This window comes from Haemaphysalis longicornis, unplaced genomic scaffold, assembly GCF_048455015.1.
Source record: "Haemaphysalis longicornis isolate Haplotype H1 unplaced genomic scaffold, Haemaphysalis longicornis Haplotype H1 scaffold_5, whole genome shotgun sequence".
Taxonomy (NCBI): domain Eukaryota; kingdom Metazoa; phylum Arthropoda; class Arachnida; order Ixodida; family Ixodidae; genus Haemaphysalis; species Haemaphysalis longicornis.
In genome coordinates, this window is record NW_027526385.1 from 39146937 (window position 1) to 39173764 (window position 26828).

Here is a 26828-nt window from a genome sequence, read left to right on the forward strand (position 1 = left end):
GGAAGGGGGCGGGGGACGTGCACGCGCAGATACAGGTTTCATGCCCTCACTGATGACTTGTCCGTTGTGCTGTATGAATGTCCTACGCCCCAATGCGAGCTTTCCGGTGTCCTCCGTGGTCGAGCGGACTAATACACGCAGACAGTAAGATGCCTACGACGCGGGAGGGAGACAGACAGCTGCATGTTTGTCCACTAGAAGAAAACTCAAGTACTTCAAATTTCATTTGGCTAAGTGCTAATTGCTCGATCGCAAATTACAAACAAACGTTTCGTGTTTTGTGCATTTTGTGTACTGCGTCCAGCTTCGCAGGTCATCCTTTTTCACAGAGTGGAAGGGCACTAATTTTTTTTCTTTTACTTTTGTTTTCGTTATAGGCCTTTCCAACATGGTTGCCGTAGCGGTAATGGCTGCAGTCCTGTTCGCCGCGTCTCTTGTGGACGCAGACACCGGCTGCTACACGCCGCAGCAATGGAATCGTACATGTGGCCCACATGCCTACAAGCTCCCTTCCACGCTTTTCGGAACGAAGACAAGCTACGCTCATGCCACCGGGCTGAATAGCAAGAAATCCAGCGAGATTCGCTTCAAAGGTCAGCATCAAAACATCGTTGATTTATTTTCCTCTCAAGTTTTTTATTTAGCAAAAGAGTACAAGCTTGGTTTTGAAAAGAAATGAATATAGACAGTTAATTGACGTTCGCAGTGTAGAAGGCACTTAATTCCAGTCAACCCGATCAAAGGGACCCTGCAACACTTTTTAACTTTTTTTTTTGAAATCGTAAATGCTTGCACAACGTAGTCACCCAACCCACCCGGTACTTAGATTAAGGGGTCGCAAAGTACCTCAACCAAAAATTACTGCTCTATGCTCATCAGATAACTTGGAAACTCGCTCAAAAGGTTTTTCTCTCTTTCCCGGTCTTGACGTTCTTCGATGGCCCGAGTTACGTCACTAAGGCCATGTAGCGGCTGTTGGCCGGTTTTCCTTGAGTTGCAGCAGCGAACGCTTTTCGATAGCAGCTTTAAAAATAAAGCAAAAAACAAAAACAAAGCAGAAACGCTACACTGACAGCCTCTCTGTCCTAACCGCCCTTGACAACCCGTTTAATCAATCCACCGTAGTTCACCAATTGAAAATAGCCATCCTTTCTCTCGCGAATGTTGTTTCTGTACATCTTTATCACGTACCGGGACACTCAGGTGTTTGGGGTAACGAGCTGGCGGACATGGTGGCGGCAAGTGCGGCTACGAGAGGAGAAGATGCCCGCGGTAAACTGTCCAAACGCATGATGAGATCTCGATTAACAAAAGAGGGTCACCTGCAATGGCAGCGAAGGTGGTCGACGGATAATACCGACACAGAACTGTACAGATGGATACCCAATGTATTGGACATTCCCTCCTTCTTCCCTCCACCAAAAAAGCTAACTCAATTGATCACTGGACATGGATGGTTCCCACATTATTTTTATAGGTTACAACTGACGGTAACATGTCGATGCTTCTGTGGACAAGACGCACCTTCCATTTCTCACTATTTACAAGATTGTACAAGAACAGTTGTGTACGTTCGAAGACTCCACAATGTAATAAGGAAAGCACTGGAACCACCTCATTTACGGACAGTATTGAATGACTGTGTAGCAGTAAAAAGTTTAACGGAACTCGTTGAGTTTATTTCAAAGGCACTGCCTGAAGTGTGACAGATATCCAGCAACCCGAGTCAAGATGTACTTTTCCGCGAGTGATGTGCTCAGTTTTTTTTTTTTTCTTGTTAGTGTGACTGGCTTTTGTTCTTTGCAGTGTGCGGGGCTGCAATATCACATGAACAGCATTTTCTAGTATGATGTGTGCAGTGTGCGGGGCTGCAGAATTGTGCTGGCTACCGTATCCTGATTCGCTGTGGGACTGGAGTTCTCTCGTGCAAGACATTGCACTGAGCTTTGTCTGTCTTTTTCTTATGCAGTGTACAAGGATATAGCGTCATGCTGTTTCTCCCCGCTTTTGAAACTTTGCGAGATATGCTTTCACAAGCTAGTCATAGGTGCCACTTTTTGTTGACTGGTGTCAGCTATATAGCGTTGTAGACCGCTTTTCGATACTGTGCGATGCCACATAATATGTTCACTGTTTACCTTTTTCTTTTCGCAGTGTGCGGGGCTGCCTTAGTGTGTATGTTTTATTTGTACTGATTCTGATGTATTTTTGTCATTAGTGCTTCACCAGTTCGCTATTAGCTTGCTCCCTGTGATTTCGGTAAGCGTGGAGAGTTTGGTTTGGTGCTAAGTATCATTTTTTTTCTCATCTACAAATTGGTTTCCACAAAAAAAAAATATTTTTGGGCCATCGCTCCTTTTTATTTATTTTTTATTGGCTGTTAACCTGCCATAGCTTGGCTGGAGCGGGTTTCGTTCCCCGAATTTTTTTTTGTTTTTTTTTTATGGGGAACACGGAATTAATAAAGGAATAAAAGGCGTATCTGGGGCGACCGGCAAATCACGCAGTGCCGCTCCGTGCTGGCGATAACTTAGCTTTCGCAGTGCTTCCAGACGCGAAGGAAAGAGCGAAAGCGTTTATCGAAAGAGTTGCAGGGTCCTTTTGTTCTACGAAATCTTTCGGATATTATTTATATTTCAGCTGCACTAAGAGATCGTTATTAAGAGCGTGCATCTCATTCAGCAAGCTCGAACTCGTTCGATTTCAACACTCGTATCAGCAAAAGGGTACCGATGTGGAGCAGTTGGACTGCATTCGGCTCACATGAAAACCACATCAGTAGTGTCCGCATCAATATCTCAATGTTGCGTGCAATCCCACCATCACGGCTATGCTAAACAAGGCTGCCACGAAAGAGCTGCCCTTCAGACGCGAATTCCCTCTTCCGTGTGCGGTAGTGTGCTCGCGCGCGTTTAAAGCAGTTGTGACTCAAAAAGGAGACCCGGTGTCCGTCTGTGACGATTGATGCGTAACAATTTCGCCGCACACTAAAATGCTAATAATGAAATATAAGGAGTCTGAATCAGTGCCTTATATATAACCAAAGTACGAAGAGCCTAGGGCCTTTCATTCATCATGATGATTCTCCGTGAGCATCTCCGCACTCTGATATAAGACACCGATTCAAACTCCTTCTACTGACCCCCAAAATCTTTTCTCAGCAATGCATGCATACATACTAGCGAAGACGATTAAACAGGCTCCGCGTATAGCGCTCCTAGGGATACACGGTGCTTTACGGAGGTACTTAATATAACGTCCTGGGCCGCTCATACTGGATATCAAATTCACTTCAAATTTCGGGTGTTTAACATCCGGGCTATATGGCGCACCGCAGTGGAGGGCTCCGGATTAATTTCCCCCGCCTGGGGATTTCTAACGTGCGCCGAAATCTCTACACACGGGCATTAAAGGGACCCAAAAAAGCCTTTTGTAAAAGTTACAAAAGGCCTTTATTGTCGCGTAGTAGCAATATAGCGATGCAATGCCGTTGGAATTATGGATCTACATTCAGTATTAGCTGCGCCAGAAGCAATTAAGTGCACCTCTCCCCCTTGCCGATCAATTCCTCCTCCCTCTATGGTTCTTTCAAAGCAGCTGGAAACACTGGGAATAGCCATGTGACATCGCGACGCTCGACTTCCGTTCTCCGCTAGCTACATTCCTGCGCCTAGGCACGCGTCAATCGCTGCAGACCCGCCTTTGCCTCGGGGTCGCGCAGGAAGGAGGAAGAGGAACCGGAAGCCAATGGCAGTGACGTTGCCGGCGACCGACGATCGGCCGAATCAGGGGGTCGCCTCGCCGTTGCGTTAGCCGCGGTCGGCGTTGCGTCAGCCGCGGTGGGCTCGCTGCGGCGGCGCGCTCATCGGCTGAGAAAGGCGATCTTCAAAAATTGTTTACAAAATATCCGTACAACGTATGGGGCTCACACTTGGCTCAACAATTCCCCGTTATGTGTTCTACCACCTGAATGCTTTTGATTGCCACCTTCACAAAGCTTTTCTGGGTCCCTTTAACGCTTTTCGCCTTCATCTGTACTTTGACATTAGTAGTGAAGTGGACTATAGAGGGGCTCGGTGTGTAGCACTTTATAGGGTCACGTGAGAACTTATAGAGATATTTAATAAACGGCCCTTCCATTTCCGCAACCAACTGCTCATAGAGGCAAGAAATGTCTTCCTAGCACTCCATGTGTGTGCAGAAATGCAGCCGACTTCTAAGGGGCTCATTGCATAGCAGGGCGGCTCAAGCATTTGTTCGAGAAAAAACCACTAGGGAGTTCCCGCAATTTTTAAAGCGCAGCTTCCTTTGCTGTACTGATGGTTATTCTGCAGGAAAGACAACTTTCTCTGACGATGATGATGATCGTGGGTGAAGTAAAAAATGGCTGAAACGCGAAGCTTTCTCTGGTAGAAGGCCACTCCTTGCTGTCTTCAAGCTGAAAGTCAAAATTCAAATCGTTCAAAGGACAAAATTCAAACCTTTACGCCCAAAACGAGCTGCAGGAAATCCTACTTACGCAATCGGTTTCCACAAATGCACACCAAGCGCAGGTGCAATCAACACTTTATCCCACGCCAATACCCCCGAGTGGGTACGCGCCAAACATTTCAAGGCCATCATCATCATCATCATCATCATCATCATCAAAATAAACTCGGACGACAACGAGCGAATCCCTCACGGGATCGGACTTTGATTCGACTTGGTTTGCGGCCGAAGAAAGCTTGGCGTTTGGCTATCTTTGTCGTTAGACGAGGGGACTTTGATTTTTTTAACGTGGAAGCTTCGCCGCCGACCATTAGTGCTCAGCAGACGCAGGTAGCGCTCCCTTGTGGTGTACATGAGCAGCAGCTCAATGACAAGGGCTTCGGACTGCCCGATACACGATCCGGCGTATTCCTATGCGGGCAGTCCGAACGCAGTCCTCGGACTGCCCGCGGACCGTCCAGCACTGGTAAATCGAAGATGCCCACTATATGGGCAGCACTAACAAAAAAACTTGTTGCTGAGCTAGTTGGTACATAGTTCAAACAAAGTTAAAAAACGTGGCGCAAACTAGACGGGACAAGAGAGACAAGAAACACAGATACAGGCGCCTGTATCTGTGTTTCTTGTCTCTCTTGTCCCGTCTAGTTTGCGCCACGTTTTTTAACTTTGTTTGAACTATGTACCAACTAGCTCAGCAACAAGTTTTGTTAAGTCGTATTTCTTCTACACTGAGCTCTTTTCTATGTCGACAGACCACGCAAAGTCAAATTACTACTTGTGTTAATGGCGCCTGTATCTGTGTTTCTTGTCTCTCTTGTCCCGTCTAGTTTGCGCCACGTTTTTTAACTTTGTTTGAACTAACAAAAAAGTTCGCAATGTGTTAAGAGCACATTAATTGTCATTCAAGTTATACGGTAAAACGAAACTAGACGCCCCACTACAATCGCTCAGTCATGTTTAATGGCGTGGCTTAGCTAGGTGGGTAGCCGCCAATCGCACAAGAAAGGTTGCGTGACGTCATAGGCAAATCGCGGAAACGTGGCTGAGAAAGTGCCCGCTGCCTTATACGTTTTCTTGAATACCTTGATTGACTGCTTGAAACTTTCTTTAAAACTGGAATCATTGTTATGGGGTCAAAGCTAAGTCAATGAACCAAACTTGTTTTGTTTTCATGGCCCCTTAGATCTCAAAATTCTTCCTTTCAATCTTTTCTACCCTTGGACATAAATTTCACTTACTGAACCAGTTCAACATTCGTGAACTGGTTCGTGACCGTGATGTGATTTTGTCGAACCGTAATAAAATGAAGTCACATACCGAGCCGGTATTATTCCCATCAATACCCTGGTTAATTCGGGGCAATTAAATGTTGAAGATTATTTTAAATCTGAAGGTTATACACACGGAGAGTTTCCCTTGGAGCCACTCAACATAGTTCTATAGTATCGGCCATTTTAAATCACCCGCCAAAGGAAAAACTTTGTTCAAAGTGACAGGCCCCTATTGCTGAAGAAAGTGGCTCACAGATATGCACACATATGTACACATGGCCATGCAAAAAAACTAGACTAGATGAAAACAGAGACTACACATTGTTGATATTATCTATACCATATTATCTGAAGTGACAAAAGCTCTCAGAGCAAATTTAGCATATACGAGTATGTGTAAAACTATTTACATGGTGAGGATTTGTAACATACCTACAGTGCATTGTTGACTAAACAAAAGCAAATGCTGCCCCAACAAGAACACGCATTCATCATTATTGTTACATTAAAATCATGTCATAAAAGTCGGGAATTCAAGCCGACTGGAAGATGACAGCTGTAACTTCTTAAAGGTTATTGAATGCTGCTGTGATAGTGTGACGGCCGTCGTAATGCAGGTAAAAAAAGAGAGAAATTTTGCTGCGCATTGCCACAAATATATTTTGGAACTGTGAGATATATAATCAAGCGTTAATTGAATTCACCATTTTATCTTTGTTTTCCTTCTTCTCCTTTGCTTGAAAGGTTGCAAGCCAATACTGCTGATGCTTTTCATGCGACACACGACAAGGTATCCCAACAAGAAAGATATCAGGAAGTTTAATGAAAGGTTGCCACTAATTCGAGATAACATTGTGGAAGCATTTGGAAATGGATCTGGTGAGTGAGACTATAGTTTTTAACGTAACCATTATTAGGAGATATAGCAGTAAACTTCATAAGGCTGTTTTTAATTTCTCCTGCAAGTACACATTGCTCCTTCACATCACTGGCCCGCCCCCATCTTGCAACTCCACTGCAAAAAGTAATAGCTTCTTGTACTAAGCATTTATTGGTTATGTGGGCTCATTTCTTCTAATACTGTGGTGATTTTTTGTTGGGATGAGGCTGTTAACTGGAATAATTTAGAGAGTACAAAAACACAAGCGTTCGGAGGATAACAGGCGGGAGGGCGCGTTATACGTGACTAAGGTTCAAGAATTTGTTTCATTACGAGGCTTATGGTAGGTTACATAACATTAAAGCTGCAAATTTGCAAAGCCAGTTTACACATGCATGCAGGCCTATATATAATCTTAAAAAGAGTGATTGCTCCCTATTTGAGGTTTTTTTTTTTGGTTAGCACTAGGAACGTTAACTTTAGGTGTTCTATGAGTATCCATTCTTTTGCATGCACATACTTGTACTCTATGTCACACTGATTAATGCCACTGTTGGCAGGTTATATGTGCGATAAGCACATTTCGTGGCTAGAGATGTGGGAGCCCCAGTGGAACGAAAGCGACGAAAACCAAGTGACGAAGTCCGGCATCAAAGAAACCGAAAAAATCGGCAAGTGTTTTCCAGAAATTTTCACACTTACTATTCAGTCCCTTTTTTCTTTTCAGTGGTAACCTTTGCATCACTACATATTTATTACTTTGACCACCAACACCCAAACTTACATACCGTATTCACTCGATTCTAAGCACGCACCCCCTTTGTTCCAAGATTGCAATGCCCAAAGTCAGGGAGGGAGGGCAGATTAAAAAAATCTAGAATGATGTCCCCCCCCCCCCCCGTACACACACACTTTTCGCGGCAGCAGCAAGATGACACAGGCACAAGGAATAATGTTTTATACGGCAAACATTTAAAAAAAGCACGCACAGACAGTGAACTTACCCATTTATGCCTCATAATCAGTCACTCTCATTACCATTGAGTGTGTAGCATTGCTTGAGACGCTGCTTTGAGTATCTCACAGCAGGTTGTCTTTTGCTATAGAAACATTTCTTTTAAATGACTCAAGTGTGGCAAAAGGGTTAAGAACAGAGCGAGAAAGCATTTGGCAGCCTAGGCCGTATTAACTCTTTAGCCTGGGCAAGGCGGCCTTCCTCGTAGGAAAGAAGGTGCTTAGATTCGCATGCAAACTTTTTTTCCAATTTTTCTTCTGAAAGTAGGGGGGGTTAGAATGGCAAAAATATTGTAATTAATTTTGACTGGCACTTGTTAGCTTACATAACACCAGGATCAGGGTGGAAGAGCAGTTTTCATTATGTCATGACTTCAAAACGAAAATCCCCTTCGTAACAAAAATTAACGAATAAGAAATCATCCAAACCATACAATCGCCCCTCATTATCAGACGACAAAGACCATGGCATTGAATAACATCATCATTTGGCATTGGAACTGTAGGATACTGCTGAAAGTGGAGCATCCTTCAGCAAGCCTTAGAAAACAATCTTGTAGGCTCGATCCCTGACGTAATTTGCCTACAAGAAGTTGGCGCAGTAGCCAAATTAGCCAACTACGAAACTTTCACGCCCAAGTCCCAAAATCCACCTACAACCTCCATTCTTACTCGCCGCAATGTGATAGCGCAAGAACATGACATAGATAGTGAGGTGGATCACACATTTATTGAAATTGTCACAGGCGTAAATCGGCGAGTAAGCCTGTTTGTTCTAAATATATACAGCAGTCCCAGGGAAAAGGACTCTCGCTCTCTTCTTTCTCTAATCCATGGAGCTCTCGCTCCAAAACAGCGGGAGACCTGCTGTCCATATGACTGAGTGAACAACTCAGTGGTGCAATCACCACAACTTTTGGACAAAATGAAGTCATTATTGCTTCTACTACTACCTGCCCACACTCCGCTGAAGATAGCACCTGACAAATGGAATGGCTCATTTTCAGGACATCTTGCAGAGTGTGTTCAGTGTTCAGATGTGATGACTTTTAATGAACGCTGGGTACATGCCACCCATCTTGTGTCTGCAACGCAAATTGATACCACAGTGTGCAAGTCTAGGTTCATTTGACATTGTGCAGCTGTGTTTATTAGTGCCCACGAAGAGACCCTGGACATCAGATGTGGAACGTTTGTAACTGCTGCTCTCCAAGTTACACTTAGCTCTCCTTCAAAAGCAAAGACAAACTGCAGCCCAGCGAACAAATGACCCAGTAGAATTCAGGAAAATGCTGAATTGGTGCGGTGAAAGACTGGGCAAGAAACAGACATGAACGTGTTTAACTTATCACAACACCTTCACTGCAAAGCAAAATGCCTGCACAGTAACATCGTAGCATCGTAGTTGAGAGTCAGCTTCACTGCATGACAGTCATGATGACAGTTTTGCAGTGATTGTAGGCGTAAGGCTCGAGATAAATTGCACCTCTTTTATTTTCACCCTGCAATGGCCAGCTAAGCAAGCAGCTTCACTTTTTCTGCAACCGATTTCTGGACTTTAATAAGGCACTCCTGATAAAAGGCAAGCACAAGCAATGTTGCGACTGGCCATCTCAGCGCAGTCCCCACTGTTGCAACGTAGTTTTGCTCAGCTCGCTACCAATGCAGCGCCGAGCTGAGCGACGAAGTTGTCGTGCTGACAGTGAGTTAAAGCAGCATTTATATACAGTACGTACAAGGGTAACAACAGCGTTACATGGCTTGCACAAAGGCGACAGCACGTTTCAGCTCGGTGCCTCCAATGAACGCCATGCTCGCTGCTGCTTCCAGGCTGTTTTATACTCCGTGCAGTCCGATGCAGCGCGAGCACTTCGAATCTCTCCAATCAGGACTCCTCACTGGCCGCAGGTTGAAGCCGAGAAATGGAGGCGAAGCAATTGCGTCCGCCGAAGCGCCGCAAAGGGGAAAGGGAAGGCGACTGTGATGTTAAAGCAGGTTCAGGGCTGTGGTTGGAATGGCTCACAAGCAACGAGGCAGGTGACAACATTGCGAAAATGGAAGTCTATATGCAAAAAAGAAGATGTAAAAGAAAGGAGAAGAAAAAAACTGATAAAGAAGTCGAGAATTCAGGTGTAGCTTGCGAACACACTCTGGCAACAAGAAAGAGTTGTACACATGGAGAAAAGAAAATAGTTGTACAGTTCAAGCCCGCGGGGAAGTGCACAAAGAAATGCCTCACAGTTTTGGTGGGGCCGGCGGCGGCGAGTATGAGTTCCCGTCGAAGGCGACTACAGCTGGCGGTTGGTATCGTTGAGCGGCGCGGCCGCAACATCCGAGCACAGTCACGTCGCTATGATGACGCTACCATGGACTCGCCCGAAGAAGCTGGTCGGGCTGGAAGCCCGAGCACTGCTTGGGGTAGCGCTCCCGCAGTCCGGTGCTGGAGCCCAGGGTATTCGAAGGATCGGAGCACCCGCAGTCCGGTCAACTGCCGCTGGTTCGGCAGGCTACCTTGAGGCAGACGATCAGCCAGTTGCTCCCGATCGCTTCTCGATCTTGGTTGGTTGGGCCCTAAATCATAGCGCAAACCCACATGTGGATTTGTGAAAAAGCTGCCTGTAAATTACAATTAGGCTGTGACCCGGTTTATTTTAGAGAGAAAAAAAGAGTAAAGTGAGAGAAAAAGATTGAGAGAAGAAAAAAAATCTTTGGATGTAACAGAATTGTCAGGAAAAAATCATAAATGAAGACATAGCTGTCTAGCAGGGCATCCGGCCTTCACCGCAGCAAAGGAGTGAAAGGCGATCACATCATCTCTGTAACAAACTCCCAGGACGGAAGCACCCAGGGAAAGAGCAACGGTGGAAGATAACGGGAGATTAAGCCGATTAAACGTGTATTCATGGTGCATGCGTAGCATTGAGGAAAAGCTGCGGCAAATTAAGAGAAAGTGCTTTATAGTTTCGGGGGCCTTGCAGAAAGGACATTTTGGAGATAAAGCCCAAACAGCATTGTGTAGATAAAAATTTAAAGGGGGAATTCTGCATTGAAATTTTGTGATTGCCACCTCGCATTTACAAGATTCACAGAATTTAGGCTTCCATAAGTGAGAGAGGTGAATATAGTCGGAGCATGAATGACGGTCATCCTGCCGATTAATGTAAAACTTGAAGGCGCTTGAACCTTGCCCCTAACAGAAAACTGTCAATTGGACAATTTCTCAAACCACTGCGCCTCGTTCCTCCTCTTCCTCGCCTCTCTTGCCTCGAGCCCTCTTCGGATCCTTACTTCTTTTTCTTCACTCGTAGCCACTCGCGCGCTTAGCATGTCTCTTTTCCCGCGATTTCTTTTTATGTTTCCTGCGCTCGGGGCACCGGCACATCATACAGCGACTCAGCAGCGGCATTCCAGGCGTGTTGGGGCACGTCTGCAGCGAGTGGTTCGATCGAGGCGTAAATCGGCCCGCCGTCAGTACGTCGCCAGGTTCAGCAAATTTGTGCCGAGTGCTCTAGCACAACAGCAGGCACAACAATAGCGAAACTGGGAAAGCCATGATCGGCAACTATCAAAGGCGAGCCGATCATTGCGACCGGTTGCCGAACCCTGCAAAGCTTTGACTCCATTGCACAAGTTTTTCCAGAAGGCAGTCTACCAAAACGCCCCTGATATTTGGGAGCCAGGTAGTCATCCCCTGCTTTAAGTGAAGACAAATCATTTCCGCTGCATGCATTACTAGTTTTAAGGTCACTGGCTTACTAATACCATTTGCTGCAATTAATGAAACACTTAGTCTTGTGTTACGAACTCTTATAATAACACAGCACGTGAGTGAGGTTTCAAGCATTTATTAAAAGAAATGTTACGCCCATCAGCGCATGTTGTTTTCCATCCGAGCATGTCAAGGTGACTAGATCTAGGGCACAAAAACATCCCACCATGTCGCCCTGCAGAAGAGGAAAAAGATGTTTTGTTTGAAACTTGCAGGGGACCCAACTGTTCAGATTTATAAACTGTACGGCAACAGCACTGTAGGCCGACAGGCACAATAATGCTTGTTCAGCCATAATGTCGATAAGTATAGTGGCAGGAGCAGCAGCTGCTTGCCTTATGAAAAAAGAAAACAACAGAATATTGCGTACACGACGTGGATCCAAATGAAACTACCATTCCGATCATGCATGGACCAGAAAGCTTGAATCGTAAATCCTTGTGTGAAAGCTCTCTACTTCAATGAAAAAACATCGTGAAGGAGGGGATGGTGAAAAAGAAAAGCACAAGCGCTGTGTTTTTAGCCCAACTTAGTACCTTAGCAAGATTCATGAAATCACTCCTTCGTAGCATATGGCACGGCTTTTAATTAAAAAGTTGGGAGAGGGGAAGGACAGCTCGAACAGGTCTTTTCCCTAACATACTCAAATTATGGCTTAAATCCCTGTCACAGAACCACATTGGCTTCTGTAAGTGTGTTTGTCGAGCATAGCCAATTTTTTCACAAAACCATTACTATCAACCGTAACAAAAATTAGCCAGGAACAAATCCGGTCAAAAACAAAGCGAAAGTAGATAGTGGTCCCGAGCGGTAAGGTAGCACCATCTAGGAGGACGGACAGTAAACAAGGCGTTTCGCAGTTCGTTGCCGCCCTAGTCAGCTAACTGACATTCGTTTAAAACCTGCCCTGAATATGCCATCGCAGATGTCACTAAAGACACAATTCAGCGAGAGAAACACAATTATGGCTTAAATTGTTTTTTTTAGTGAATAAAACATCACTTGCTACCGGATAAGTGCTCGGGGCACTATTAAACACCAAATCTTTCAATTAAAACAAACTTGCATTTTGTGTTCACGGCCGCTTTAAAAACGATGCACCACCTTTTGTCACCACAAATAATCTCTGTGGACATAAAGGATGCATAATTTCCCTATGCTGATTAGTTGTCATAATCGTTAGCATCCTCAAATACCCATTTATGTCCTGTGAAGGATAAAGGCCTCTACCACACACTACCAACCGGCCTAACCCTAAACATTTGAATTCATTCCCCCCCCCCCCCCTCGATTTGATAACCGTGATATTCTCCAATTATTTTTCCCCTGTCCCTTACTTTTCACCCAAAGCCTTGACACTGACGCTTGTCTGGTCTATCCAGCATACCACATGTCCTGCCCTAATTAACAAGTAATGCTATCATTTCTTGTACACAAATCTCGCCTGCAGAACTTCCCTGTTCTGTTCCTAAGACAGCACACAGCTGACAAGACATTCACGGCAAGGCTAACCAAAAAAAAGCATGGGCGCCGCTTGCACTAGTGGTGCAAGGCTGGAGAAACAGCAGAGCTGGCGTCCCCTCTCCCTTCGTCGGAGACATGGCTGTTGCCCCTCACATGGATTTCCGAACCTGCCGCTGAAAGTTCCCCATGACTGACAGGCCTGGATTGTTTTGTCTGCAGCCTATCACAGCTCTCCAAAGTGGATGGCGTTAGCATGCGCTAGAACCCCAACAACCGGCTTTGCGAACTCTGCGTCTGTGCTGCCCACGTCAGGCGGGAATGCATTCGAACTGGTGAGGAAAACAGCACGCCAGTGATCACGCCACAAACACTGGGCAAAGTGTTCTTGAAGGTCGAGCTGGCACACCGGGTGCTCCTAATGAGTCACATTCTCACAAGTGGTAGGTCTTTTAAGTGCAGAGCACTTTAGGGTCTCGCCTTGTCATCGTAGCTCACTTGCTGGACCCAAGTAGAGCCACACATGGCGTTCCGTCGCTGCGGCGTAACCCAGAGGCTTCGAAAGCCAAGCGGTTTATATAGTCATAAGCGTTCGAAACTCATGAACCGCTGGCGCTTGGCAAACATCTCCCTGTTGTGTATCGCAAAGAAAACTGCAGGTACATTTGAGGCAAAATATGTGTAACTGACCGGCAGCGCCCGCATTCATTTAGTTAGGAACGCTCCTTGGGTTGGTTTATATGATAGTAAGCGAAAAAAAAAGTGGCAGCGCAACACCGGCATGAGTGGGATGAAAAGCAGGCACAAAAGGAACAGAACTCCCGGTGGCGCAGTTTCAGGAAGGGTGCGCGCGAGCACTGCGAAGGCGGGAAATTTGAATTGCATTGGGTGGTAGCAATCAGTGGATAACGGCGCTACAGCCCATTATGGCGAATTATTGTTCTGCACTTCCGACAGCTTTCACATTGAGTGAAACAGCTTTAATTTTTTCTTGGTATTTTTTTTTTATAACGTTATACGGCGTAACTAAATGCTTAAACAGCTCTGCTGTTTCAACTAAAAAAACTGTGTGCTTGTAGGCTGCTGGCCTTGTTTTATTTTAAGGCCAATAAAAGGTGTTCCCGACAAGGAAGACTACCATCTGAAATAACTGCACACTGTCTCACCGTACTAGCCTCAAGAATAAGCGGTAGCATTACTATGCCTTCAACTGAATGGTAGCCCATCCTAAACGATACGTTTGGTGGAACTAAGAAACAAAGGGCTGGTGTTCTCTCCTGACATAGCGTTGGGTTAACAGGGCAGTGCCTTGCTACTGTGCACAACCCCTCCAGCATACATTTAGATGCAAAGCATCTCATGCTCGGGGCTGTGTCCCTCCCTCCCTTGTCGTTGTGGTCCGCCATCCGCACTCTAGTGCGCATGCGCGTTTCTTCAGCCCCGTAAGTGTTTGGCCTGACGTCAACGCAGTCCACTATAAATAAAAGAAATAGTTAGGCGGCGCCCGGTTTCGAACCCACGACTCTCTGGCTGCAACGGGAGGTACGTGGCGCTCTTCCCACCGCGCTACAAACCGAGACAGGAGCATGTGCAACGAACGCGCCTTATGTCCTTCACTCATTCAAGCTACGTCAAGAGGCTACTGATACAACGAAGGCACGCGAAGCTGAACGTCAACGGAAACGACGAACTGAAGATTTTAGAGGAGGATGTTGAATTTCCCGTGGGAAAGCTGTGGCGGGAAGCTCCACGCGCCTCGCAGCTCAACCAGAGAAGAAGACGGAAATGGCGGGCAGCGGGGTAGGAGCGTGAGCACGCAATAAAGAAAGACGAATACCAGGAGGTGTTCGATCGCGGGTTCGAACGCGGTTCGAACGCGGGTGTCGGTCTCTTCGCTGTCTCTACATCTCTCTGTCTTTACATGGGGGTTCACGCTACATTCCCATTCGTGCTCCGATAAATGAAACAATACAACGGCAACACAATGGAATCTACACGGAACCCCGTGATGCTTCGCATCCTCCTCATGGTTCCCCATGAGAAGATGGTGTATTTTTTATAGTATGCGTAAGCATTTCAATGAGAGCTTACACAGGAAACGTCTGTCCGTGTGTATTGATTGTGTCACACTTTCATATATACATATAAGACGGCTTAAAATGTGCCCCAGGAATGCATTTGTGCGTATAATAGTGAAGTCAACTTTAAAGAGGCTCAATGCATTAGCACTACATAGGGATGCTCAGGGTCTTATGGAGATATTTAATAAAAAGACCATGCGACACTTCCGATAGATTCTTTCAATCTTTCATTAGTGCCTGCAAGCACTGTGCTAGCTATAGTTATCCCCAGCACAGAAAGTGCTTTGCTTGTCGCAACAGCTACGTCTCCGTTTCTTCTTTGCTTTTGTGGCTTTTGTTCCAAAGAGGCTACCAAATGCGTTTATTGCTGCAACTGAAAGGAGGCCGGCCAGGAGCCATTACACTGCTCTAATGACGTCATACGAGAGCTCGAAGGACGCCAAGACTGGGAAAGAGAGAAAAATCTTTTGAGAGTTTCTGAGTTGCCTGATGGGCATACAGCAGTAATTTTTAACTAAGCTACTTGCAGCCCCCTAGCCTAAGTACTGCATGTGTTGGTTGACTACATTTTATGAGCATTTAAGATTTCAAAAAAAGTTTTAAAAAGTATTGCAGGGTTCCTTTAAAGGGACAATGAAGTGGATTTGTCAAGCTCCTTTTTTTGCTTTCACTGCGTAGGCTGTCTCACATGAACACACTTTTCATAGTTCATCCAGCCGATAAGGCGGTATTGATTTTATATAGCCCGAAAAAAGATAAACTAGAATGCGTGTCCTGCGGTGGCCGCACCAACTAAGGCAGTGACGTCCGTGCTACGTGATTGGATGATGTCTAAGATTAAAATTCAAACCAGCTTCGGTTTCCCTTGTGTGAAATAACGTGCTTGGCATCCAATGTTATTGTTGTATGGGCAGTCTTGATATCACAGTGATCGGCACACCGCGCTTCTGCCATGTTACCGGCTGTAAAATGCGTCAGATAAGCCTACAGCACGGCTTGGAATCGTAATAATCACGAGCCGAGGTGTACGCAGTGGATGAATGCCGTCCGCGCCACCAGAGATGCTCAAATGCGATCCACTTTTCCCCCACCATTGGACCTTGCCTGGCTTGTGCCTATACCATAAGAGGCATGTTTGCACCAGGCCAAGGGTCGGCTGATTCCAAACAGTGCCCGCAAGCAGTCGGTGCGTATGGCAACACCACGCCAACGAGAACTAGCCAACGCATCAGTGTCAGTCTGCACGTGTTTTGTTAACTTGCTCGCAGAGCAATGAACGTTACAGCGCAAAAATGGTGAATTCAGTATAGAAAACATTGCCCAAAAACTTATAAACCAACTTAAAAAAAAAGCGTGCGCTGTCGGGAATCCGAACTTGCGAATTGCAAAACAATATACCTAGTGCTCCACTCCACTTGGCCACAAAGTCAGCGCTGGTAGGGGCGGAAATATAGAGCATATAATGTATACCCAGTTCACATTTTTATTTAGTTTTAGCATTAAAAGCAACTCAAATGACTATTTCTTGAATAGTGCTCGTGGAGTAAGTGTCCCCCAAATTTCCACAAATATATCATCTCTACTGAGTGCATCCCTTAGGCGGAAAAGCGTTTGCAGATGTGTGGTCGTGCTGCTGACCGCTATGGTAGTTCACCCAGCACAAAGAGTGCTTCCCGCACCTTCTTTTAATGTTGTATGATAGAAATTTCGGTTGAATTTAATTTCTTATACCCATATTAACTTAGTCTACTTTTCTCCCGCCTTCAATTGGCCACAGATATTCTACTTGCGTACCAGTCAGCGGAGCGTCGCATGTGCGCTTGTGTGGAGCGACTTCGCCTTAAAGCTTAACACAGTGTACAAACTAACCAACTAAAGGCACATTCTGCCAGGCACACACATGTCGTAGCTTAGTTTCAACTGAGCGAACAAATTTCCACGACCCGCTGGCGGCCGACCGACTAAATGGTGGGTGGACTGATATTGTCGGAGGGTCGGTGAGCCGTGCGCAGTAGTGCATTCAAGCCAAGTCACTTTTTTGTAGTATAATACGAAATGCCACAGAAAATGAACGAGGATTCAGAGAGGAGGACAGCATCCGAATTGATTTTTTTCTAGTGAATAAAGCTGCGTAAACGCAGCGAGAGTGGTCGAAACAGGGCCTAGAGACTCCAGACTTTGCAGCAGTAAGTCCGCAATGTTTACAAATCGCATCAGTGTCCCTTTAATGGCCCTAGGGCCTTCACACTTGCATACCAGACTGCTTAAACTGCTTCAGGGGAAATGTCGTCACAGTGATGTCTTCGTGAATAGTAGTGAAAGTGATCTTAAAGGTGCTTGACATACAGTGGAACCACTTACAGATTTATCCGATGATTCTCACTTGCTAGTTGTTCTGCTAATTTTTGCACAAAGAGGGGTGCAACCTTACTTCAGTATGGGGAGTAGTGTATCCCACTGGGCCAGGCATCTCACTACACACTGATGCGCCACCCCTCCTGCTGCTATGCACCCAGTGCAGGCCCCGCACGGCGCATTATCCCAAAGACGCGGCTGAACGCACGAACACAAAAATGACAAGAATCACCCGCATCGTACCCAAGTAGAGCAACCCAATACTCATCCGTTCTCTGCCTCTCACAGGCAGTCGGACTGCAATCACACCCATTATTTCGAACCCTCACACTAATGAAAAGCAGCTTATCCGCCAGTTAGTGAAAAGCGAGCCAACATGTCATGACATACAATCATATGTTTGCGCAGATTTTTTTAACAGGAGACCTGTTTAAGCTTTTAGTTCTGCCGTCCAGCACTACGCGAAAAAAATACTACCAAGAAAAAATGCGGAGCACATGTGAGCATGCAGCTCCTGAGGAGCACCCCGCGTTGGCCAGCTCGACCGTTGAGAATACTCTGCTCAACGTTAGTGGTGTGATCTGTCACGTGCTCTTCTCCTTGCCAGTTTACATGCGTGTGTGCCTGAAGTGGGCAGCACAGACACTAAGTTTGTATTACAGATGCCAAGTTCGTGAAGCCGGTTGCAGTGGGTTCTAGCGCGCGCTAACGCAGTCCCTTTTGGGAGAGATGTGAAAGCCTGCGGGCAAAACGCTCCGAGCCTGCCAGTGATGGAGAACTTACAGCGGCAAGTTTATGTGAAGACCCGCCGCGGTGGCTCAGTGGCTGAGGCGTTGCGCTGCTGAGCACGAGGATGCGGGTTCGATTCCCGGCCGCGGCGGCGGCTTTTCTGATGGAGGCGAAAAGCAAAAATGCCTGTGTGTACGAGATTTCGGCGCACGTTAAAGATCCCCAGGTGGTCAAAATTAACCCGGAGCCCTTCACTACGGCGCGCCTCATCGCCTGCATTGCGTCAGTGCATTAAACCCTACAATCAATCAAGTTTATGTGAAGTGCAACAGCCGGGTCTCCGATGAAGTGAAAGGTATCGCCAGCTCTGCTGTTTCTCCAGCCTTGCATCACAAGTGCAAGCTTTGCAAATTTTTTCTTCCTTAGCATAGCATTTCATACTTTTACCATACCATATGACAAAATGAAGTCAAACAGGAGCCGTACCGTGCCATCTGCGAAGGCTCCTCTGCCGCATCTGACTGGCCGCTGGCGTCGGATGAGGTGCTCACAACATGCGCAGAGATCGTGAAACTCGGCCACATCTCTTGCCACCGCCTGTCAGCGCACCGGCTGGACCCGATTGTGCTTCAGTTCGTGCCTCTTTCTCTGCCTTTCGGGATCCTCATTTTCAGTTTTCATCGTCTGGGTCCCTGAATTTTTCCGGTACAAGGTCGTCTGCACCGCTGCGGAAATGGAAAAAGAAGTTTTGCATTTAACTGCCCGCATGAAGGGAGTGACAGGATGTAGAAAACGACAACAGATGTAGGTTGTACTTGCACGCACGCAAACAGCCCCCCTCCCCCTTAATCCATTAGCCCGACTCAGTTTAGTGAGCAATGCACGACACATCATGTATGTGTTGAAGAGACGGCGTACTAGAAGCGAACTGAATTCCCTCCACCATCAACACACTCCACATTCCGCAACGAAACCTGCAGGCCCTTTCTAAGCTCCACTAGGAAAGTTAAAGCAGCACTGATACCAATTTTTGGCGTTAATATTACTGCACAGTTCGCTTCCTTCACTCCACATAATACCCTGGCTGAAATATGAGCGGCCTGCGACGCAAAGATCATAGTTTAATTGGATCTCATTTATCGCGCCGACGGAGCAGCGCGCGGAGCGGCACTCGGCAAATGGACATCAGCGTGACATCACCCCGTGAAGCCAAAATAAGTGACGCGACAGCGCTCGTCAAAAACTCGTGACGTCACTTCACGCGCGCAGCCCCATGAGTGGCGAGCGGGCGCAAAACCTTCTCAAGCGGGCGCCGGTGGCGTCCGCACAAAGAGGTGAGGTCAGGCCAGGATTCTGTCGTATGCGCCGTTCGGGATAAAAGCGCTGGAATTTGAAACAAACGATTTTCAGGTCGTTCAATATAATTAACTATCGCGCGCTGAAGTATTTGAAGTGCTGTTTCAGGTTCGCCAGACGATTAAGCATCGATAAAAGCAATAAAAGTGTAACATAAAATTTTTGTGTCAGTGCTCCTTTAAAAGTATGCTAGTACTTCGAAATGTAGCAAGACAAAAAAAATCACGCCATATCCACGGAATGAATGATGATAAGTGGGGCGAAGCTCGAGAAGGGGAGATCATCGGTAACCGTAACTCTCCCGTGAAAGTTCGCGCATTACATCATTAAGAAAGACGTAAGACTGTGTGCGTGCATTGAACAAATCAATTTTTATTTTCGGAGTCAATGCTCCCAGGCCCAGACCTTATGAAAGACCCCGCGCCATAGAGGACTACCCCGCACCTCTACCACAATTTGTCACGTAGGATGGGACACAACGGTAAAGAAAGAACTTTTATTTAGGGCGAACTTGTGCCCGAACAAGACGAGAGGAAACGAGCAAAGGTCCTTGCGTCTCGTTCGATCTCCGAGAACGACTGCCTGCGTTCGTGGCGTGATCTCTTGCGTGATCTCCCCCTCGCAGTGCACGTGCGCTCGCGCCTCCGTTGGCGAACACAGACAAGCTCGCGCTCCCGGTGCCGAGTTTGCGCTGCCGGTTGCAGCCGGTTCTTGCGCGTGCAACGCGGCCCACTTTGCGACATCTCCGAAAGCATGCGGCGGTCACGTACCACGAGACACAAGGGATGGACAGACCCATGACTTAAGGAGCTTCGCCCCTAAAACTGCGAACAGGTGGCAGTATAACCCCTTGGCATACTTTGCTTTGCTTTCACTTCATGAGCGCCGCATACACACGCAGTTTTTTTTACAGTTTGAAATACCAATTTATCATTTTTAGTAAAACTTATGGTCAAGGAATGCTTTTTGAAATGCTTGCTACCCACAATGGATAAAGCGATGTACAAGCAGTCTCTCTGAAGCAAGTATGATGTACGTTAAAAAAAATTCCCTCGCACTTCCCCGAGGGGGAGAGTGTGTAAGTGCGAATGCACGGTTGTTGATTGCGCGATTACGGTGGATATCGTGATTTTAATGAGTATTCGAGAGATTACACACACTCACACAACTACAAAGAAAGATATTTCACTCGTTATTGCTGGTACCGTTGCCCGGTCCGCCATCATCGTTATCGAGATGCAGGACCAGCGACCGCTCTCGACGACGGCGCGCGCTCGACTAATACCCTCCCGCGCCACGCGGCCGCTACACGAGCGCCCTCACGCGTCGGAATGCGGAGCGCCCGCTACGCGAGCGAGAGCTCTCCCGCCCGAAGTGGAGAGGAGGCGCCCAACACCCGCAGTCACTGAGCGGAGAGAGGAGGAGGAGAGTAACGCGCGCCCATCTCCCCCCGTTGCTAGGGAAGACGAGGAGCGCGCGCACCCGCAGCTGTTGCTATGCGGACGACGGCGGCGGACGATTCAGGCTCGCTTAAGAAGTGCATTCGCACTTAAAAAATTGGCGCAGCTTGCACTAGTCGTGCATGGCTGGCCCTTCCCCCTTCATCGGAAGCCCAGCTGTTCAACCTCACATATATTTCCGAACTTGGGCTGAAAGTTATCCATGACTGGCGTGCCCGGAGAGTTTTGGATCCAGTTCAAGTCTGTGGGTCATGAAGTATACTCGGGAACAAGTTAAGAATGGCAGCGGAAGTTTCCGCTGTGCCTCATCACTGCAGCCAGATGTTACTCCGCGCGGCGCAATTAGTGCGTTACTGGGAATATTTTGAACATGGCATGAGCCGTTTTTGTAATTTTGTGGACTTGATATGCTTATAAACTACTGCAGTGACCACAAATAAACTACTTGAGAAAAGGCATGCGATATAACGCATTCGTAGCAATCTCCTCTCAAAACGCGCGCTCCCGTCGACACCCGGGTCCGTCGCTTACGCGATGTGATACTGTACATGAGCTATTGCCGTTCTTAACTTGTTCCCGAGTACAGCAAGTACCATAGGAATGTTCATAGGTGAGTCCATCTTGCACTATTAAAAGCAGAGCTGTTAAAAGTGCCAGGACACCTAAGCACATCGTCTAGGTTGCGAATGCGAAAGCATCAATGTCCAAATGAACGCCTGAGATGCCTTGCTTCCGCCTTATGTTGTCGAAGAGCGCTGTGATCTTGCTGCTTGACAAGCTTTGCTTTGCGATGTGCTTTCAAATGTCTCCGATCTGTATCCTACGCGTTGCTTCACTGCTCAGACCTGCCACCATGTGATGGAAGGGCTGACAATGATGGTAAATTTCGCTATTTGTCTCTTTGCTTGTTTGCCTGCATTCTACTTCCTTTACCTGTAGTGTAATACAGCGGACAACAATCTCCCGCTACTACCAAGTTTAAGCTAATGCTAAGGAATGCTTTTAAGGAATGATAAAAAATAAATGAAAGAGTGGATCCCTACAGAAGGCAAGCGTGGCAGGGGGTGGCAGGAAGTTAGATGAGCAGATGAAATCAAGAAATCTGCGGGGATAAATTGGTCGCAGTTAGCACAGGACCGGGATAACTAGAGATCTATCGGAGAGGCCTTTTCTCTGCAGTGGGAGTACATAGGCTGGTGGTGATGATGATGAAGGAATGATTCGCGCTACAGAAGACTTCCTAAGGAGCCGTCGAGCTGTTACAGATGCCGATACTAACTTTTTCACTCAACGAGCAATTAAATGTTTCCACATTAAAAAAAGCAAGCTTTTGAGTTGCAACTGTAGCAGGAATTGTGGATGAGTTGTATTAAGCTGCTTCAGTTCTACCACAGTCAGCATAACAGGCCGCAGAATTCCATCAAAAGTCACATTTTATGCCTTGTTGAAAGTGCTCTGTACGCTTGTATGCAAAGCATGGAGGCATCAAGAGGCAAGCACTTTTTAAGCAAGGAACCTTCCATTACCCCCACTATCTTCCAGACTGTCAGGTACGAAACACAAGCTTCAGCTTGAAATTAAAAACAAAACAAAGAAACAAAAAAACGTTGAGCTCAGGATGACAAAACTTGAAACTTTACCTGCGGAGCGCATTTTCATGAAAGCAATATCGTCAGTATGCGTAGTCGCACACCCCACGAGCACCTTGTGGTAGCTGTGGTCCCTGGCGAACGAATCAAGCGCCCAATGCTGGAAATAGAAATAGAAGGCTTACATTAAGTAACTGTGGCTAGGCATCGAACTCCCATCCCTTTACTCATCCCCCAAGCCAAACTCAATGGGACCTGAATTTTCCTTTTATCTGGTCCAATTCGGGTTGAGTGATATGCAAAAATGTCACGCTTCCGTCACTTTATACTGTCGTCCACTATCATCCACGGTATCCAACAGCCATACAGTAAATAAACACAGGCAGAAATTTATCATCTTGACATGCAAAAAGACTGGCCAATAACAGAAGCACCAAGCTTTGTGCCGTGTCGCTGTAAAATTTCATGTCACTCTCAGAAAGCGAATTGAACGTTACGTTCACACCCATACCTTGAATGTGTATGCATTAAAAATTACGGGCTAATTGCCATTTGAAAATAGTGTGACACGTGCGATATATGCCAACACGCACATGTTCTGTGTGACGTCACACCACCTCCTACTCCAATTCAATTCAACCACCCAAGCAAATCACACATTCGTACCCTAGGTTGCAATGTGCTCCAGCAACCCCGGCATCCGCAGCAACACGCACCCACCCTCTCCAACTCTGCATACAAAACGCATCCTGCTTTTGTCGCACTCCAAACAGTGTGCTCACTTGGCAATCAACTCCAATCAAATCCAACCCTTTTTTTCCTTCTGTCAACCATCTGCAATGAGCACCGTCTATGTATACGCCAACGTGAAAGTTGTGCGCGAGTAGTATGTTCGATGACACAGTCGATAGCGTGCTTGCTCAAAAATCAGATGCAATATGCCACTGTCTTCTGATTGGCTGTTCAGGCTTGCCAGCCTCTGCAGGGTGCCAGTCAGCCCAGGTAAGCATGGCGCAGCAGTAATACAGATCCGCTCGGTTATTTTGAGGCATTTTCTTTATTGTTTATTTGAGACCTGCCTTTACGTGTTGGGTAGGGTTTGGTTGTCGTAGGATGTGCCTTATGAGTTACGTTTGGTTGGGTTAGGTGAGGTTAGGATATGCCTTTATGAGTTGGGTTAGGTTAGGATTGGTTAGATTAGATCTTTGTTTAAGATACATACGCGAATAAAGCATGCACAAGACGAAATGCACCTGGGAAAAATAGTAATATACTGACTGCCGGAAAAAAAAATGCCTGCAGGATGGTCACAGGGTCGCGACCAGACAATGGTGGCGCAGTGCTAACAGCATTTCGCGCAGCCTACTTTGCCAGCTGCCGGCACAATAGACGGTTGCGATAAGGAAATTCGGGGCAAATGATGGACTCGAGCAGCGCAGGTCAGGGGTCATTGGTGGTCAGTGGGAGACACCTTTTAGTCCTGCGGTGGACCTAAGTAGGCTGTTGATGATAACGATACTCACTCTACTGTTCTTCATTCTCACGGTGCCAGGGAACACTGTAGGCACGGCGTCAGGCCTCAACCGCCTCCGCCACCTAGGCTTGTCGAGACCGACATATCCTTTTTGTTGCACGTTATCTTTGTAACACTCGGGCGTGAAATGGTCCGAACACAGCGCGCTTTTTTGGGACGGACACCAGTTCTTGCGGCCGACGGCGAGTATCCACTGTTGGCGCAGTCCTGCGTCGCTAGGAAACGGGTGTGCGCTGACCCCCGAATTCTTGAGGAACGCGTAATTCGCGCACCCCACGGCACAGCAGGTTCGTCCGGACTTGCCCATCAGGCGCGACTTAACAGGAACTTATCCTATGTACAGTTAAAGGAGTACTGACACGAAATTTCAAAGCTGTGATAACCATGTAAAACGCTTCCTTTTTATCAGGAGATATCTCCCAGCAAGTTTCAACAGCAACAGTTCAGCGAAACATATTTAAAATCCATTTTAATCTTCGCCCGCACGAGAAAGCCCAGAGCGGGCCGACATGACATCATGTGCTACTTGCCCCAAACTGCCGACGTCGGGGCTCCCGTGACGAAGCCGACGCGCTGGCTGTGGTTGGCGCGCGCTGCTCGGGCGTGTGTACACGTCATGGTTTTGGGACTGACGTCATGCTGCCCGGGCCTGTGGGGACGATGAGGACCTCGGCCGGTCTGGGCGCGCGCGTGCGCTCGCTTGCGCGCGCTTCCAGAGAGGCAGCGATGCGGCAAGAATGGTGACGTCATGTGATACATCCTGTTATGGCGGCCGCTCGGCGTTTTTCAGTCGAAACCGAAACTGGCACGAATAAACGACGCCGTAAATGAATGTTTACGCTGCGCTCGACCGTCTAATCTGTCATTCTATGATTAGTGGTCTGGAGGCACGCATAGCAGCGAAAAAAACGTAACACGAAAATTTCGTGTCAGTACTCCTTTAAAACAAGCTTCCAAGCAGACACGCACTGGTTCGCGCCCACAACTGCCCACATGACATGAAGTGCATCGTTCGTAATGTGCAAGCGCCATAGAGTTAATACTGGGGTTCTTCGATTTACAGCCCCGGACTCCCCGCGGACTCCCCGAGAAGCAGTCCGGTATTTGATTTTCCCATGTGTCCCTATGGCTTCGGGGAATCCTCGGACTACCCGCGGACTATCCGCGGTGAGTCCGAGACTGTAAATCGAAGAGCCCCACTACTGCAAGCGCAGTGGGCATCTTCGATACACCAGTGCTGAATAGTCCGTGGGCAGTGCGAGGACTACCCTCGGAATGGACCGCGGGAAGTCTGCAGACAATCAGGAACTAATAATCGAAGAGGCCAACGGCCCAGTGTTGCCAGTCGACATCATGAGTTCCGCTCCTGAAGGAGTCCGCAGACCTTATGTCCAGTGCATTAACTGGCAACCGCTGTAAAGAGTAAAAAATACTTACGATAATGTCGGGATAAGCCAAAAGGCTTATTTTGATTAATGTTGAGAAAGTGAATCAATTATTTTGAAGAGAAAACTGGTACATGAAACTTCGTAGAATCATGAGGTGTCTTCGATTTGGCTGAAATCGCTGCACTCATTCAGGTAGTACAGCACTCGCCTCTACGATTTTCGAGTGGGGCGCACGGCGCCTGCACTTTTCTCTTCGATTTACCGGCGGTGCAGAGAGTGCAGGATGAGTGCACGGCTTTCCCTGCACTTCCCAGGGACGAGGTGCAGAAACAGACGACAAAAGTGCAGGACCGGTTCTGCAGTGCCGGCGCCTGCGCTGAACTGGCTGAACTCATTCTGAACTCACGCAGAAAGTGCAGGCGAAATTGAAGAGACCTAGGGTCTCCGGACTATGAGCCGAATACGCTAATTCCACGCTACATCTGCTCTAGAGTGAACTAGCATATTCTAGTTCCCTGTAATCTGCACGTCGCCAGCGGCGGAACAAGATGTTATCATAGTGCGTCTGGCGCTGACGTCATATTGCGTGGCAGGTGAGCGTGACGGCAAGTGAGCAGTGTAATTATCTTGGCATCCATCTTCCAAGTGACTTAAAGTGAATTTCGAGATTCGCGAGTAAATCACCAGATGGGTTCTCGCTAGAATCGATTGCCTTAGAGCGCCCTAGATGTTCATCAAAAAATCCCGCCATCTCCACGAAGTGAATGATGATGAGAGGGGCGAAGCTCCAATGCTTATCGGTAAAACCGTGAAACATTCGTCGGTGGCACTAACCTGAGGTAGCGACCGCTTTCGGCGCTTGACCGCTGCTTCCCGCGCCCGCTCCGATTCGAGGTTCTCTTGCCGGCGCTTCGACCGCCTTCGGCGCTTGACCGCTGCTTTCCGCGCCCGCTCCGATTCGAGGTTGTCTTGCCGGTGCCTGCGTGCCGTCTCTGCTTCGCGGGCTCTCAATCTGGGATCCGCTTGTCGACGAGCCCGATGTGCTTCGACTGCGTGAGCCCTCGCCGCTGCCTTCGCCTTCGGATCGATGCTGGTGCTGGCTTGCGGTTGCTGGCGACGCTGGGCTCTTTCTTCGGCCTCGCGAGCTCTCACCGCGGGGTCTTGGCGGCGGGCCCGCATCGCAGCCGCGTGGCGAGCTCTCCGCGCCGCTGCCTTCGCTTGTGAGGTGTTCATGATGAGTAGTGCGCGAGTACAGGTATGTTAATGAGCTTGCGACCATATTCTAGGACGCCATGTTTGATGATCATGATGTTCCTTTTTTTCGTGGCGCATACCCACTTGGGGGATTGGCCAGGATCGGGTGATATATTGGGGCTAATGTGCCCGCTTTAGGAGACTAAATTTTGGAGACTAAATTTTTTCTTCTACAAATACAAGAATTTGTAGAAGA

The 26828-nt window shown here is 47.4% G+C and overlaps 1 protein-coding gene across 1 annotated transcript in view; it reads left to right on the plus strand.

Moving 5' to 3' along the window:
* The first annotated feature begins 381 nt into the window (after positions 1 to 381).
* Positions 382 to 26828, plus strand: part of LOC144139177 (multiple inositol polyphosphate phosphatase 1-like) — a 39357-nt gene continuing 12910 nt past the window's right edge. Inside the window, exons 1-3 of the mRNA XM_077671609.1 lie at positions 382 to 593; positions 6507 to 6641; positions 7203 to 7313. Of these exons, the coding sequence (XP_077527735.1) occupies positions 389 to 593; positions 6507 to 6641; positions 7203 to 7313 (451 nt within the window). The 5' untranslated portion in view covers positions 382 to 388. The remainder of the gene's footprint in view (positions 594 to 6506; positions 6642 to 7202; positions 7314 to 26828) is intronic.